The sequence below is a fragment of the Sinohyriopsis cumingii genome, chromosome 14 (genome assembly GCF_028554795.1).
Source record: "Sinohyriopsis cumingii isolate HCF-2022 chromosome 14, ASM2855479v2, whole genome shotgun sequence".
Classification (NCBI taxonomy): Eukaryota; Metazoa; Mollusca; class Bivalvia; order Unionida; family Unionidae; genus Sinohyriopsis; species Sinohyriopsis cumingii.
In genome coordinates this window covers 26,002,113-26,021,215 of record NC_142974.1, presented here as the reverse complement: position 1 = coordinate 26,021,215, position 19,103 = coordinate 26,002,113, and the positions used below count along the sequence as shown (strand labels likewise).

The window sequence follows — 19,103 nt, the reverse complement described above, 5'->3', positions numbered from 1 at the left end:
TATTAAAATCATTTTATCGCTCGACCTCGTAACCGGAAATCTATCGAGTCGGACTCAGAAGACAGTTGGAACAGTCGCCGCTGTAAAAGCTGATAATTTAGTTTTACTTGTTTATGACATTGTTGGTTCTGCACATCAATCTTGCTCTGATAACATGTGCGAAAACATCAAAGAAATAAATTAGGAATTCCTAACATTACTTCAAATATATTTTGCAATCTCATAAAACTATCAATATAAATGCTTCTTTCCTTCGCTCGTGACTGTTCTTATTTACAATGTGTGTACTTATTTGAATAATATGGGTATATTTCTTACCAACGTTTACATCTGTTCATTATTTGCATCAATGTTTAACCAATGTATCAAAGAATCAGATTATTGTGGCAATGCTCTCAAATGCATAATCGTGTTTATTGGTAAACAAATTATTTATTTTCTACCACTATTATTAGCTTGCTTAACATTAGATTCTGAAACGTATTATTAGTGTTATGCTTATATCGACATCATTGACACATACTGTGTAATATATATATATATATATATATATATATATATATATATATATTGGTTTTGTTTTGAAATTAACCAACTAAGCAAACACGATCGATTGCATTGATTTCACTATGCAGTGAATACATTTGTTGAACAAGTACTATCTTCCAGAAATATAGCACATACTCAATCAAGTTTGTTCATCACGTATTGTCATTTTGTTCATTTGTAACAGATGGCAACATTTCCCAGTATTCACCACTACCTGCTATGTTAAAATTTTGAAATTTGTAAAGATCGTACTAAGTGTTATTTTACAGATAAGTGTATTGTACATTAAGTTACTAGCTTTTGCTTTTGAAATGTCGATGTCAAGCTCATACACCGATTTTACAAACTGTAGTACATTTTTATCTAGAGAATGTCAAGGATGCAGTGTACATACAGTTTACACCATCCATTTAATATAGTTAATATGACTTTCTCAAACGTTCATGTTCCACTGAGAACTCTTGTTGTTACAATTATGTGAATATCTAACTGAACCATTGGTTATCCAACATATAAAATGGTTTACGTGCGATATAACTGAATCGGTGTTGCACATCTGTATCTCTGAACAATAGGAAAAGATTAAAATATTACAATGATTAATTTGCTTAATCTGAGGTTTGTTTCTTAATTGTCATAATTGTGTTTTGTTACATTATTCCAACTGGATATGATTTTTTCATCTGTAATTTTGCAAGAGTGATAATATGATGTTGCACAATGTAGCTGCTGATGCATATAAATAAATATTGATTCATGATTTGTTTGAAAAACAACATTTTATGTGTTATTATAAATGGCCTCAAACTATTTAGCAAAACAAGCTTGTGATGAAAACAAATATTAGTTGCTTATTACCTACAAAGTATAACAATCTGGGTAAACCATACCGTACGTCTTATAATCTTTATTCGTCATTGGAGGATTGATATAAGTCTGTGTTATTTTCAATGTTTGTACTAATACACAGTGCAGCGCATGTGGCTTGATGATGGATAGACTTTGCATTGATATAAATTGCAATTGCTTTTGCAACTGTTGTGGTCAGATATTTAATATTGGATATTTGCAGAATAAAAGGCCCGTCTATGGTGGCGGCTGGCTTTCAATTCAGTTATCGTGAACCACCACGTAATGTTGTGCCCCAACTATTGAAATTTGTTAGGGCAGAGAGGAATTAACTCAATATGGGCAACATAATGTCAAGTTCCCAGTCACCCTATTTAACTGGACTATCAATAAGATGTGACTTATGGAATGCAGTCAAATGTCTTATGTATTTATAAGTCATGCTATGCGCCGTAAATGATACAACTGGTGAACACCTTTGCACCGGATGATGACAATGGTTCCCTTAGCTCCTATTGAGCAAACTTTCACAAAAGGAAAATTGGTGTAGATGATACTGTAGAATAAGGTCTGCAGAGAATAGTATGTGCTACTTACAGAAGTGCAGCCATTGTTCGACTTCATCTGCTTTATGGCATAAATCATAAATCAAGCTTTCCTTCCTTGAGTAATAACGTTTGACATACGTTTGCTTCTATCTCTTGTTTTGTTTTGTTTCGGGTATATTTGTGTCATGATCTTTAAACTCCTGTCTACTGTATTGAAAATAAATGACACGTTGTTTAAAGGAAAACTAATTCTATTTTTATAATTTTACTCTAGCGATACGTCAAATGACTGGGCTGCCCGATGCAAGACATATAAGAGACTCCACCCAGGAAAAGCACATTTCTTTTCTTGGTATTAATCTGTATTTTCCCTGAAGCATATACAAACGTCAACAAAACAACAAATACAAATTTGTATGTCGACCATAATGACTATAATCTTGACTTCTCAGTGGAATATTCATAAAAAGCATTGTCCGATCACGTAAGATTAAAGCAGTGTACGTATCATGGGTGCATAGTTTGATAGTAGTATACCTGCCATGTGAAGACTACATATTACAAATACGCTGCTAAGTCTACTTTTGGGAGGGCCAAACGATGATAACTGTAAGAACAAAACATAAACTGGACAACTGTCTTCCATAACAGTGCTACATTGACCAACAAACACTTCGTTGACGGTCACATCATCTTTATTGCGCATTATGAATACGTAACAATCGGCGGCACTCATTATACCTGAATATAGCTTACAACAAGTTCAAATGCTCTATGACATGTTTCTACATTATGTTCGATACGCACGTAGCTCTTAGTTCATCAACTTCACTTCCCCTATCGTTTGTATTTAGAACATGCGTTAGAATCAGATCAAACTTAAACTACATGCCATATTTATTCCGTTCTTCTAGAATGAAACTGTGAATGCTTAGTTCAGTAACCAAGGTCCATCAATACGTATTACAAATACAAAGCATGTATACTCAGTGTGCACCATGGTGTACAAAATTTTAATTTGGTGTATACAAAACAAGCAAATTTACAGATAGACAATCAATGTATGATAGTATAACATATTTTTGCCATTAAGTGGATCATTCAATGTTCATATCAGTTATCAAGGAATGTCTCAGACGAAATGTCAAATTGTTATTCTAAGACATATTTATTATAATTACTACATGACTCATAAGGGATATATTTTTTAACAAATGGAAAAAGATAATAAATGCCTCTAGATTTTCGTAAGCTGGATAACATATACGAAATAGAATTCACCGTGTTCCAGACAAACGTTATATATCCGCCGTAGGTCACGGTATATGTCATTTCTTTCAACTTTACTACGCCCAACTGTCTCAACTTTCATTATGTGAACTGAAAACATGAATTTAGCAAGCAAGTTCCTAGACACATTTGAAAATGCACATGATATACATAATTCATTTTATAGATGCTTTAATATCTATCTATCTATCTATCTATCTATCTATCTATCTATATATATATATATATATATATATATATATATATATATATATATATATATATATATATATATATATATATATATTTATATATGTGTGTGTGTGTGTGTGTGTGTGTGTGTGTGCAATGTTGAGATCGCTTTTGCAGTTTTGGAACGCCGAATCCTTGAGTCTTTCCGCAAATAATGAGAAAAACTATATTTCGTCTTTAGCTTCGTTTTTTGACTAGCCACAACCGAAAGCAAAGCGAAGCAGCAATGTGAATTAATAGGAAATGCTTATTACACTATTGCATACAAATATGGAATAAAGTATCGAATTCCTCTTAGGACCAAAACATACGCATTAAAAAAATGGACATTTAGGAGATCTGGGAAACTGTATTGTTCAATAAAGTATAAAACCAACAGGGTTCAATAGACTAAACTTCGCTTTCATGAGAATTTAGTCACGTACTTGGATGGTATTTGTGTTCCAAGTAAAGTTGTATGCTACCAACACCTCGTCTGTCAATGGAACAGATGAAAACATATCGTCGATATAAATCGTATTACTAAAAAAATATTCATTTCAATGTCGTCATATATATGTGTGTGTGTGTGTGTGTGTGTGTGTGTGTGTTTACCACTGTTGTAAGCTTCTCTACTGTTAAGCATTCAAACTAATGTATAAACAAAAGCACGTGTTTTATTAAACAAGCATATATTCACAAGTGAAGAAATGTTTACACCCCAACTCTTTCAATGTACTCGTTTAAAGCAATCCTAATGTCCTGCTTGTCTCGCCAATTAGTACTACCTTTCTTCTCTGTCCAGTTGCCACAATACTCCTGATTTTATTTTGTTTTGTTTCTTCAGACATTCACATTTCTGAGCTTACCTGTCGTGCCATCGTACCTGACTCCATGAATGTTGTCCTAAGAAAGGAAGGAATAACAAACCAATGTTTAACATATAATTTGAAAATTTTAATTCGCTTTCTTCTTCTAACTACTTAAACGTATTTCACAAATTCATTAGCAATATATATATATATATATCCCTTTACGCGCATTTGTGCGTCAGGGACGCACACTGGATAAAACTGATGCACACATTTTGTTGCCGTGAGTTTTTTTGGACGCAAAGAATTTTCATAATATGATCAGGATTTATTTAATACCCAATATATTGGACGATGGATGGCATCGTATATACTTTAGAATATAGGCATTGACTGGTTTGCTCCCTGCCTTGCGCTATTCTATTCGTATACCAAAGTGCAACGCAGGGAACATATAAAACAATGAACCAGACTAGCATAGGCAATGTTATGACGGAGTAGCTTCCCCTAATCTTGCGAGCTTCTCGCGATTTCCATCGAGCTCAGCAAGCTGTCATCTAGATGACTCACGGTACTAATTCAACTCCAATAGTAAGCATATGGAAACACTATCATATTCAAAATTCAATAACTAAAAATTTCTGAGTGCTGATGATGAGACATATAATTCTCCATGCACATCTAACCTTGGTGCAAGCTTATGTGTAGAATACACCATATGAGCCGCGGTATTTTGTTTATTTACATGTGCATGAAACACATGTTATTGATTCTGCACCAAATGAATCAGGTGCTACTTTCATTATTGAGTACTCCTGAGTCAAACCTGTAAAAATACTAAAATTACATCAATAGAAATTTGCCTATATTTTTTTTTAAATTACATATAGGATAAGCTCTCAAAAGAAATTTTTACATTAATTTTAATTTTCATTATTAACCAATTATTGACCACCAAACCCGTAAATACTCTATAAATTTGTTCACCCATTTCTAGACTGCTTCACAGTTCTTCCGTATAATTAGTACCGTGTGTCCTAGATGTTTAGCATCAAGGCTTGTTGCACTAGAAAGTGATCTCCAGATTAAAACGTCATGCACTAAAAAGCATTAGCAAAGAAAGTGAGAGAAACAGAACACAAAAGAGTAAATGTGGATCTAACTTTAATGAAAAATGGAGAAAACAATTTCCTTGACTGGAATATTAATTATGATTACCGGTGTGACTTCTGATCTCGTGATTGCAAAGGCTGCAAAAGTGAATAATCCTTTCGTGACAGAATTTTAGAATTTTTAAAAATCTGCCCTCGTTCGCCACAAAATATCTGGAGAACACATTATAACCTAAGACATTATTTCACAACAAAAAATCAGTAAACTTGCAGAGACAAATGCGTTATTTGGATTACAAAGTCAGCGGGTCATTGCAGATTTTGTTGGTTTTTAACTTTTGCTGCAATAAAAGAAAGATCTTAAAGTTCAAGTACAACTTATTAGAAAGAAGATGAACCATTATCCTCCTTGATATTTGGATAAATGTGTTTTAGGACAAAGTACAATGAAACCTATTATAGTACGCATTTTATGAAAGGCGGTAAATTAACTCCCATTTGGTTAAAAAGATTTGCTTGGCTTTTTGTATCGGCTTATACCTAATGTGTTGGGCTATACTATTGCTTCAGGAGACTGTTAAAAGTACGACTTTAAAATAAAAATGAACTAATAAAGTTATTCTTTGAATGGACAATGCATTTGTTTGTTAATTGTGCATGTTGGTATATTTGTATGTTTAGAGAAAGAGAGAGAGAGAGAGTATGTTGTGCAAGTTGCAATATCCTTTTTCATGCTGGAGAAAAAGTCGTACGAAAATGTGTCAGTACATTTTAGACCCAAACATTTTTTATTTGACCCCCAGTTTTGACACCAAGGGTTTTTTTGCACCCTCAATTTTACACCCCGGGGGATACATATATATATATATATATATATATATATATATATATATATATATATATATATATATATATATATATATATATATATTACTCAAACAAGGATATATTCAGGTCGCTTGCTGATGTACAACTCCAAGTATCTGTACTATACCATCATTACAACAACACAGTGGTTAGATTACGTGCCAACGAACCGCTCTGGTGGCCTAGTGGTTAGAGCGTCCGCCTCGGATGTGGGAGGTCGTGGGTTCGATCCCCGGCTGGGTCATACCAAAGACTAAAAATGGCGCTAACAGCTGCCTCGCTTGGCGCTCAGCATTAAGAGGTTAGTGTTAGGACTAGTCGGCCTGTTGTTAGGATAATGTGTATGGGTGGAACATCATCCTACATGTCTGCGGCTTGATGGCCCAATGCTAGACATCACCATAAACTGTCACACTGAAGACGTCGTGGCGATATGACTGAAAACTTGTTAAAGCTACGTTAAGATTCCAAATTACACACGCGCACACACACACACACACGTGACAGCGAGAGTGTTGTATTAATTTGTGAACTAGCTATCGTGAAGGAGTACTAAAAGGATATAGAAGCACTTTTTCTCGTTAGTTAGAAATGAACTTGTATCTCATAGCTCCAGTCGTTAAGAATGAACTTTACTTGAACCTATCTTACTTATGCTAGGTTGTGCTGAGTACTAACATTTGTACTTTAGATGGACAATACACCAAAAGAAACCACTACTGTAGATGATGATGGGCAGCTGTTGAAAATGATTTATCAGACTGCATGCATCGTACATTGCTTCGAATAGGCAATTCAGTGCATTTATCAAACCATCGAGATATCAAAGCGCTGGAAATGCAATAATTTCATTCAACCATATTCGCTCATGACTCCGCAATATCCACATCAAGCGATAGTGGGACAAAGATTCGTACAATTGTTAATAATAGGTGTCGCTTTGACGATGAAGGGTTAGATCCCGGATGGGTCTCGTGAAGATGGAGCGGGTTGATCGAGGAAGACAATTCGTGGTTATTATTATTATTATCGTCATTATTGTTGTTATTATTATTTATGCATATATTCATTATATATTCATTATCTTTTTACCTTATCATGGTCGCACGCTTTGGAAAGTGAACTTTGACGTTCGTGTCGCCAATACGATTGTAGTAGCTAAACTACAATAAAACAAGAAATGAATGAAACGTCAATATATTAGTAAGCAGGTAGATATTGCCATAATAAATTTAAACATTAAAGCAATATATCCACAGTGATATCACATATTACTTGATAGCGCTTTATCACAATAAAAATCATCGTTTGTAACTAACATTCGAAAACCAAATGATGTTGGGTGGTTTGTGCATTTGGTCTTATTAGGAGTTCTGATCAGTATTATAATAGCCATATGTTTTACTAGTTGATATGGCCAGTCAATAGAGTTAGCATAATACCCGGTTGAGGCGATTTGTGCTATGCCTTGACATGCATTATTACGATGATATGTTTTGGGATGATACACTTAATATGTCATTGTGTTAGTCTGGTGTCTCACTTCCAGGATATTGTTATTTACGTGTACAGTCAATCCTGTTTCAAAGGACACCTTAACACAATGGTCACTTTAACCCATCAACAATGACATGCCTGTGCATGAAAGGTAAACGTTTATGTGCTGCGGAATGCATAATTTAGATACAGGAATAGAACATGAATCAAAATGTAAAATTTCTTATCTCGCTTTCACTAATCGTACTCTAAGCATTTTGCTGTTAATTAGATTGGCGGAAAGGCATCCGAAGAGTCGCAGCAGAAATGCATTTGGTGGCAGGTATAGTTGGAGGCCTGAAATACATTTAATCTGATGCACAATTCGTCCGATTTATTAGGTTTTGACGTCATTCAATATTTATGGAACTTGTCTAAAAGGAAGACATAGTTTGTTTCTGTTTGTGTTTAGTGCAACATAAATAATAGAGACAGATTTAATTTCGCAGGAGGGGACAAGGCTCGAATGTGCCTTAAAATATATAACCGGCTACGAAATAGCTTAGGAAAATATTATTGCACTGATTTAAGGAAACACATAATCCTATTCAATAAGGTATGTGTAATACTTACCAATTTAATTAATATGTGACCATCCATTCACAATCTTCAATCTTACTCAGAATCTGGGTAAGCATAAAAGTTATTTCTTTTTTAGCACTGATAGGATTGACTGCAAGGATCTCAAGCGTAAATATGAAATAATAATTTTATTGATTGAGATAAGTTCTCTACAGCGTTGTTACCGCCAGTTAGTTGAAGCTTCCCACCTAAAAATTTGGCCGCCTGAAGTGATGTAAATTATCCACACATCAGAAAGTACATTGACTCAGATCACAATTATTACTACTGGCATGGTACCCAGAAATGTAGTCCCGGTTTATTTTAAGAGATTTTATATAATCCCATTTTGCTACAAGAGTTAGATTTAGGCATTTATTTACATTTATTTAATAGTAATTGTCTATTCCTTAGAAAATTAGTATTATTATGTTGCTGTCTGTGTGTATTTGGACGACAGTGCACAGTAAGTAATGAGGTACTGATGCTTATCCGAATTCCGATTTGGATTCTGTAGCTGATTTCTGAATGTTGGATGGTCTTTTTTTCTTCTTAAATTTTACATAACATACAAATAGTACGTTTTTCTACAACTCTCCATCTTATCCCACAAGGTAAACATAGTACACACGATCTACATGCAACGCCACGAAAGGAAAATATCTAATACATACGCGTGTTACAAATTGGGTATCATGAAGGAAAGTTGTAAAGTCTTCTTGCCATATCATAATATCTGATTTGCCAAATTGTATTGTGCTGAATCACTATTACGATAGTGAAAGATAATATTGAGACAATCTCATTCATATGCTCTCATCGACTCAGATATATTTTTTTTAAACTTTAGTTTTTACTGTGTCATAACTTTTTATCATGTATGATCTGCTTAACCGAGATAACACTAATAGGACAGTTCCGCATGCTCTCTTCTCCTAGGATTCTGCCCCGATTCTTTACTCTCAACTATTTATATTCAACGTTTTTTTTTTTTTATCGAGATTATTTTGGATTACCAATCTAACAGGTTAGTTCCGCAATAGTTGCATGGTCAGTAGCTGCATCCAACCACTTTCAAAATAAAGAATTCTTATACGTAGCCCCAGCTTGCCAAATGGCATTGACATCTAATGCTAATTCTAATTTTGTTTCATCTTTCGTTTACTAATTTCATTCTAAATAACAACTAGACTTCTAAGTATGTTTACAGGACAATTTAACAATTAAGGGTAAAAGCTATCGTGTCTGAATGCAAGGTTCCTAAATTTTCCACATGAATAACAAAACAGTAGGATATTGAAATTGTCGTCATATGAATTTTGTACTACCTGTAGAAAGGTAAAGAAATTACATTTTATCTAGATTGGATGAGTCATCACTTTACAGCAAATTAAAAAGTGAAAGACTAACATTATTGTATTATATTTAGGATTTCAACGTATGTTACCAAACGTTACGCATTTTTTGCAATCTTTAGGGTCATTTTTTTACGTATATACATCCAAAGTGATTCACAGTTTTAAAGAATAAATCCAAAACGAAGGCTTAAAAATGATGCAAACTTGCAAGAAATAAATCATATATTTATTTAACATTATAATTCTGACCACACCTCAGTGCAGGTTCGATCACCACAAAGCAGAGATATAAAACAATGCAATGCATTTCTCTGGAATCTTTGGTTTTAATCTATCCGTGTTTCTAACTATTATGCATAGACGCTTCTGTTTGAATATTTCATTGCTTGCATGGAAAAACATAACTATACGACTAATTGATCAAGTCCATTTCCCTACTCTTGAGTGGTATTTTGCACAACCTCCTTTAAAGCATCATCGGGATACCTGCTGAACAACTAATAAGAAAATTGCAGCATAATCGAGTGGAAATATTAGGCAGCTTCTCGTATGCACATAAGTAAAAGGTCTATGTATAAATGATGACCTAACTGCATACAGCTTCAAGTTAACACTTTACTTCGTATGCTGGAATCCATATTTACACAGCTAAGTATTTTAGCATGATATTAATCAACTTCCTCGCGAGGTGGTGTTTTGCCACATATGGTGGAATGAATGCTGAGACATAAATCCAAACAATTTCAGCAAACTCACAAACGATTTGTATATTATGTTCAGGTAGTTGTTCAATTTACTTATTTAGAATAAAAAGTAATGTAACTATTTACAATTTACATGCTTTACAGCTTTTATGATATTTTATTAATTATGGCTGCGAAAATCCCAATAAACACTGTTGCATTAACTCATTACGGCCGAAATCTTACTTTTGCGTCATTAGATGGTACCCTTGTTCCAGGGTTTTCTGACAGCAACATAGTTCTTGATAGAACGAGGCGAGTTGTATTATTCAGAGAGCATACATGTAACGTTACAGTGATGCCAAATAATGTACACATTTTGCTCGCCTTGAACCAGAGGCAACATCTTATGCATCCAGTGTTGGGAATCTTGACGCTCCGACAGCGAATAAAAAAATATGACAGGGAACCGATCAGATAAAGTAGACTAAATGGCTAACAGGAATGTGTGGCGTAGTCCAACGTTTAAGCTGGAAAATGACAGCAATCATAGGAAATTTCATTTAATTATGCAGTGCACAAGAGAATTCGAAGAGGGATATTCATTAACCACCGTGTTCAAGGTACAAAGAAAACGGGTTTGGTAGAAGTAGCTTCAAACAAAAATCACTACGAGCAATCCATGGGATTGAATGCATTCGATAAAGACCTTCCCAGCGCAATAACGACCAAATGAAAAATAATGGGAAGAAAGGAAACAAAAGTGAGAAGAAATGAAATAGAAGTGGAAAGAAAGAAAGCAGAAGTGGGAAGAATAAAATAAAAGTATAAACATTTGAAGAAAATCGAAGGGGGAGATGAGATTTGGGATTTAAAACAAAAGTAGGATCAACATCCTAAGAAAGATTGTTTCTTTCACAAACAGATCGAAGAATTTCGAATGAGGAGTTAACATGTTAAATGGGGGTTTGATCAACTAGGTCACATACTATGTAAATTGTATTGATCAGAGGTTGGAAACATGTTTTGAATATACCTAATAAATAGACACTTCGATTTTTGTAGGAAATGTTATACCTAATGGGTCTTGAGTTATGATATATGATTAGAGGGGTCAGTTTAAACTAAATGGGGGCTCGAAATTCTTTAATGCACACCTTCCTGTTGTATTATTCATAATACATAGCCTAATCGTGACAGAATTTGAGAAGACAGATAAACATCAACTCAATAATCGTGAATTTAAAAATGGTACCATGTTCATATACGTCATACCAACACTCGCTCATGTGTCAATAGTCAACAGACATTTAACTATCAGGCGAAAATGATAAATTCGTGTTGGAAATATTCATGATATGAAAAGTGGCATATAATAACACCGACAAACAAAGAACGTAATCTACATCGGCTTACACTTGCCGAGTCTATACATTAAATCATTGTGTATGCACAAGCGACAAGTCAATACCATCATCGGGTTGTTTACATGAGCATTGAAAGTGTATTGTCTATTTAGCATTATCGTTCCTTTCCTACTATCAGACAATCTTGGTTATTTGTTTACGCAAGCATGAGCTTAGTCGACGTATCTTAATGTCACTTAAATAAAAACACGGTAATGAAGTTTATGATCCCCGACGGTGTGCCTGGTATACCTGGCTATGTATTAGATATTAATAGAAGAGATACCCTCAAGTAGGTCAGATAATGCCAGGTAGAAGATAATACTTGTGCACGTAGCAAATAAACCGGTGACTAAAATAGGCAAAATGGCGACCGCTTTACAAGCAGAGGCACGATTCTCACAAATCTTACAATGTCCGATTTGTTTGGAGACATTCAAAATACCCAAAGTTCTCTCTTGTGGACATACGTATTGCGCTTCATGTCTACAGTCACATATAAACAACAAGGTGATCCAGAAGGGAACTCCTCAGGTATGTTTTCCTTGTCCGGTGTGCAGAGCGGATACATCTTCATCTGATCCAAATATCAACATCGAACAGTGGGCGGAATCATTACCTGTAAACAATATTGTATCTTCCTTATTAGATGTCTCAGTAGGACAGGGACATACAGGGAAATCTTGTGACCAGTGTGTAGAACAGGGAAAAGAATCATTAGCAGCGTGTTTATGTAAGGAATGTTTCCAATATATGTGCAAGACATGTAGATTGTATCACGATGGATTCCCTTCATTGCGTCGGCATGAGGTCAAAAACCTAAGTGATGGTGATGGGTCTTGGTCCGTGATACCCAATCTGTCCACCATAGAAGTATGCCCCAGGCATTCTGATGAACGTATCAAATTCTTTTGCGGTGATCACAAAATAATGTGCTGTAATACTTGTGGATTTCTGGAACATCGAAAATGCGATCGAGTTATCATGCTCGAAGACATGCTCAAGTCTTTTGATGTTAAAAAGACATCAAAAGAAGTACATACTAACCTTTGTAAGTATGAGGAACATTTAAGGCAGATAGTGCAGAAGATCAAGGTACATGCAGACAACATTCAAAAGGACAGGACCGACATTTTGGAATATATTCACTCTCTCAAAGTCCAGCTTATTGCAAAGATACAAAAACTTGAAGATGATATCATTGCATCTCTAGAAAGTAATAACAAGTCTGAAAATTTAAACTTTCAAACCCAAGAAGCCAAGGGAAAAAGTTTGATTACCGCTATCGACAGTGATCGTGCCAAACTTGAACTCGTTATGCTCCACGGGTCAGAGATCCAGAAATTCATTATGCTCCACAATTTGGATCAAACTCAGCGTAGGTATTTTCGAGCTATATCTGAATATCAAAAGGACATTAAAGAGGTCAGAATGGCTTTGGATGTTGATAAAACTTTTCAGACATTCGTGAATACCATCAACGAACTTGGGAAGGTAAATTTGATTTGCAAAGAATGTGATTTCCCACCTTGTCCAGGCTTTGATGAAACACAGTTTCAGAAAAGTAGCGTGAGTGCGACTGTCAGAACTACACTAAGAGAAAGGGAAGCTGTGAAGGTGTCAGAGTTTAACGTCAAGATATGGGGGGATACAAGTTTGTGTCACATATCAGACATTGTGCACTTAAAGGATAGCAGAATACTACTGACTGATTGTATAAATTCCAATATTAAGTTGTTTGGACAAGATTATAAGTATCAAGACAGTGTGACATTACAAGGTGGTCCATGGTCTGTTTGCTCATTATCTGACACCGAGGTGGCCGTGACGATTCCACGTCGTAAAACAATCCAGATCATATGGATCACGGACAAGATGCTGAAGGTCAGGGATATCAAAACGAGGCTACAGTGTTGGGGTATAGCAGTAGTGAAGGACCAGTTGGTGATAACTACATCTGAAGATGAACATACTATCCTAATATTAGATATGCATGGAAAGGAGATCAGGACCGTCCGACCAAATAATTATCAAGCTGACCAACTTATTGATCCTCTTTATGTCAAACCAGATAGAACTAACTCAATCATATATATATTGTATCACAATGGGCATAAACTTGTAGCCTACAATATGAATTGGAATGTCCTTTACACCTACATGAATCAGGACATGACAAAACCAGCCGGTATCGACAATGATAGAGAGGGAAACATTTACTTGTGTGGATTTAGCTCACAGTCTGTCCAGCAGATATCAGCAGAAGGGAAACTCATTAAGACGCTTATATCAAAGAAAGAAGAAAAGAAGTTTCCGCTCATGATAAGATTGTACACAGATAAGGACAGTTTCATTGTGACTTATGGTCGATGCGATATTGTAGAAGTGTATGACCTATGTGTTTGATAAATGTGGACTTTCTTACCTATTTCTAGAGCAAAACATTGCTCAAGTGACCCAGTAAACAACAGGAAAGATGTCATAATATTGGAATATTAAGAGAAACTATTTGTTTCCACAAATAAGTTACATTCTGCTACATTGACTATAAATAGTACCTGTGAATATCAAATGCTGCGAAATAAATGAACACAACGAAATCTGAAATAAACATTTCTTTCATTTATTTGGGCTCAGGTTATATAATCTTAAAACTATAATTGGGACACCCCGTGCACACAAAAAACACATGAGTGATTTCCTGCAATTACAAGCAACCAGCTGACCTGAATTTTACAATTATCGCAACAAGATCAATCTATGCCTTCTGAAAAGCATTTGTTATTTCATCGTATATGTCAATCTTTTATAACGTAAATATTTGCGAATTTTCCTTATGTTTTAATTAACTTCATCTACCTTAAAAACCTCTTTCATTTAAACCGAACTAATTCATACGCATCTGCTACTAATTTCACAAAATTCATGTATACATATAAAACTTTATATAAACGTATATAGCAACCACGATATAATATTAATTAGGTTATGGTAACATATATATGTATACATGGCAGGTGTATATGATGTAGTTATTGTGATTGAATTTCATATTTTCATATTGAAGTACGAATCTCTATTGAAACAATGCTGCATCTAATATGTCCAAGTAGTCAGACAAAATATTATGATATGCTGAACTGGCCATGGGCTGATTTGCACTTCGTCAAGATATATATTAACCAATCGGCGTAGAGCCAGCTGAGGTCACGTGGTGAACATAGAATTTATTGAATAACATAAATAACACCTGGTGACTAACATTTCCTCTTTGCTGCAAATGGTAATGTAAAATCGTGATTAGAGAAATCTTAAAAATGTCCTCAGAGTTCTTTTAGGAACCCGAAACTCCTAATATGTGCTGTTCAAAGATGTTCGAAAAAAAAGCATAGAGTTGAATTTTTGAAAATGTTCTTTTTACTTGTGGGTTATTTTGAGAAATGCAATATTTTAGTACAATTGCTTACTCAGTCGCAAGACGGTTGTATTATATATAAACTTATATATACTATGGATCCTTCCGCACAACGTCACGAATGATATCCGCGTCAGTTTCACATTCAATGTGCACGTCTTCGTTATTGACATTCATAGGCCTGATGAAAACATTCTACGGTCCTCCCTGGTATCCCATGACCTTGCATCAGATCACCTCTGCATTATATGCCATCTTGACGTATCAGTCCTTAACCCTCCACCGTTATCTGCTACTAAGAGAAACCTCCGTATGATAAATAGAACCAAACTAATGCACGACATCCAAGCTAACCTAACAACTTGCTTACCTCCTACCACAGAACAACTCGATAACTGTCTGCGTCCATTACTTGACAAACATGCCCCAGCTACCAAGTGCAGAGTATCAATTCAAAAGTGTTCTCCATGGTATAGCAGTGTTAGGGACCAGCGTCGCACTGCAAAAAGAGACCGCCGTAAAGCTGAGAGGCTCTGGCTTTCCACCAGACTCACTATTCATAAGCAAATCTATGAAGTCGCTAAGAAGAATGTCACAAATATAGTCCATGCAGCGAAATCAGCCCACTACACTACTAAGATCATGGAAAGTTCCAGTTCTTCTAGATTACTAACAAGCTAATATCAAAGAATAAATCAACACCACTTCCAACTACCTCCTCTCCAGTCGACCTTCCGGACATGTTTGCAAATTTCTTCCGTGACAAAGTACACACCATTAGAGATAAGCTTGACACCACAATTTCAATTGACTCGTCCTCACCATAAAGTTGGGATACAGAATTTGAGCGGCAACCATTAGCAGCATTTGAACTTGTCTCTATGGATTTCGTACGTACAATCGTGATGAAGAGAGCACCAAAGTCACGTGAACTTTATCCAATTCCAACATCACTGCTGCTTGAGTGCTTAGATCCAGTATTGCCTTCAATAACAGATGTTATTAATACCTCTCTCTCATCTGGGTAATTCCCATCATTTTTCAAAACTGCCATTGTAAAGCCTCTGCTGATTAAACCAACACTAGACCATGACGATTTGAAGAACTACCGCCCAGTTTCTAATCTCCCATTCATTTAAAAAATCTTAGAAAAGGTTGTTCTATCCCAGCTTTTATCTCATCTAAATTCAAATAGCCTTTTTAGCAATGTACAATCTGCATATCGCCCTTGCCACAGTACTGAAACTAATCTTCTAAAAGTAGTTAATGGCATTACAGTCCTCACCCTCCTTGATTTGTCTGCAGCATTTGACACAATAGACCATGATATATTACTTCACCGTCTCCAGCATGTATTTGGCATTCATGATACAGCCTTACCGTGGTTCAAGTCCTACTTGGTCAACAGGACACAAATTGTATCTGCAAATGGAATACACTCCAGCCCAGTTGATCTATGTTGTGGTGTTTCACAGGGGTCTGTTCTTGGACCTGTTCTCTTCATTCTGTACACTCACTCGCTCTCAAGTGTCATACATCATCATCCAGTGTCTCACCAATTGTACGCTGATGACACCCAAATATACAAATCTAGCCACCCAACTGAAGTTGATGCTACCATCCAAGGTGTAGACAGGTGCATTTCTGATGTGAAATCATTGATGACTTGTAACAAGCTGCAGATGAATGATCATAAAAGTGAGGCCATTCTGATCACAACACAAAGACTTTCTCATTCACACCCTTTACCTCAAACAATAAATATCAGCAACGCCAATATTAATTTCACACAATCAGTACGAAACCTAGGTGTTACTCTGGACAGTACTCTCACTTTGCACAAACATGTCATGAACATATGAAAGGCTGCATATCTTGAGCTGAGACACATCAGCTCAATTCGCAAATATCTTTCAGTTGATGCCACTAAAACACTTGTGTTCATTAGTACTTTCAAGACTGGACTATTGTAACTCAATTCTGTCTGGTTCATCTCAATATCTACTCCAGAAACATCAAAAAGTTCAAAACACAGCTGCTCGGATCATACTTAGAGTACCACGATCAGAGCACACCTCCCCGCTGCTCTGTACCCTACAGTGGCTATCCATTCGATCCAGAATCAAACACAAAATTTGTTCTCTGTGCTACATTTCACTGTCGGACTCTAGTCCAACATACCTATCCGATCTCACCCAAGTGTACACACACCAGCAAGATACTTACGCTCATCTTCTGACAATCGTATACTCATTATTCCCACTATAAAAACAAAGCAATATGGACAGCGTTCTTTTGCACACCAGGGCCCAGCAACGTGGAATGAATTGCCCACCGAAGTTAGACACACAGAGACACAGTGTTCACATTCAAGAGGGCTCTCAAAACTCACTTATTTCGACTGCAAGAACAAACTTAAAGACCTAATAATATTTCCTACCTGAAATATTCTCAGCATGTTGTTTTTAATGTTTTCTAATTTCATGGTGTTTGTTTTTGTAATCATATTATTATATGGTTTTTTTATCTTATAGGTGTTGTCTAATGTTGTAAAGCGCTTAGATCTTCTAAAGATTAGGCGCTATACAAAGTCCTCATTATTATTATTATTTGGGACAGTGTGTCTGTGAATTTGGGTCTGTGAATTTCATTGGATGCGGCGGCAGGACACCGCTTCCAAACAAAATTAAGTGTTCAAATTTGAACAGTGTCCCCATGTGATCGAAACAAGAAGAGCAAACAACTTGAGCGTGTGTAATTTGGATTTGTGACGTAGCCTTAAAAAAGATTTCAGTCATATCGCTACAATGTCTGCAGTGTGGCAGTTTACAGTGATATCTAGCACTGGGACATCATGCCGCAGACATGTAAGTAGTAAATGGGGTGAGATTAGCGACAATGGGAATTAGCATTACAGAGACCCCTGGATCAGATTAGCGACAATGGAAATTTAACATGGCGAAAAATCGTGGGTCAGATTAGCTACACGGGAAATTAACATGGGAATAAATCGTGGGTCACTCTAGCGACAAGGGGAATTTAACATGGAACTATAGTGTGGGTCTGTCTAGCGACAAGGGGAAATTAACATGGGGAATAGAGTTCGGGCTTTTGGGATTTTTTTTTTAAATTTAAATTTAAATTTAAATTTAAAAAAGGGGTAGGCAATGGAAAGGCTATCTCTTTTCGAGAAATATGGCTGGCCCTGAAAAGGGCCTTTGGGTTTATGTTAATGTATTCATTAACATAAATGGTACCGCATTGGTCTTCTTCTTGTCCTTAGGCTACGTCTCACTGTTGGTCCGTAAATCAGCACTCTTTTCAGGCATCCTTGTCTTTCAACGTAGATCCTACGTATCCACAGGCTGGTGTTTGTCCTGTGGACAATGGTCCACTTGGATCGGACATACATGAGCATGTCCGTCCTAAACATCATGGAAGACACAAGCGTAGAAGATTGCACATCGGTCCACATCTTGAAGCGACGAGAACAAGTGAATCAATGCAGTGAACTGCGCTTATTTATAGGTACAGGAAGGATTGAAACGGATTGAATTCATTCACCAATCCGAACACGCGTTACAAAATTCAGTCAGCTCGCATCCAATCCGAAGAGAGCAGTCTGTGACGTCACGTGGTCTATATAGATTCGTTAGCGCTTGTGTGCAGTCAATCTATGCGACAGTGATTCAACATGACGGAAACTCAGAAAACGATCCATTGGGGTGCACCAGCAGGGGAGACTGCCCAAGGGAACCCGGACTTACTTTCAGAAGAGGTACATTGGGATTTTGTGGATTTTCTTACCTCGCAAGAATTTGTTCCGGAACCTTCGTTACCTTCTTCATTACCGCAAGTGGAGAATTTTAGACAGAGACAGAAAGAAGAACTGGAGAAATTTATGCAA

At 36.0% G+C, this 19,103-nt stretch overlaps 1 protein-coding gene across 1 annotated transcript; it reads left to right on the top strand.

Annotated features, from left to right (window-relative positions):
• The first annotated feature begins 12,105 nt into the window (after positions 1–12,105).
• On the top strand, positions 12,106–15,102 carry LOC149783453 (uncharacterized). Its single transcript, XM_089933116.1, has one exon. The coding sequence runs from the start codon at positions 12,148–12,150 to the stop codon at positions 14,185–14,187; it is 2,040 nt and encodes a 679-aa protein (XP_089789242.1). The 5' UTR covers positions 12,106–12,147; the 3' UTR covers positions 14,188–15,102.
• Positions 15,103–19,103: the final 4,001 nt, after the last annotated feature.

Bases quoted from the DNA above. Each gene is read 5' to 3' on its own strand.
- LOC149783453 (XM_089933116.1), top strand. From the start codon at position 12,148: ATGGCGACCGCTTTACAAGCAGAGGCACGATTCTCACAAATCTTACAA.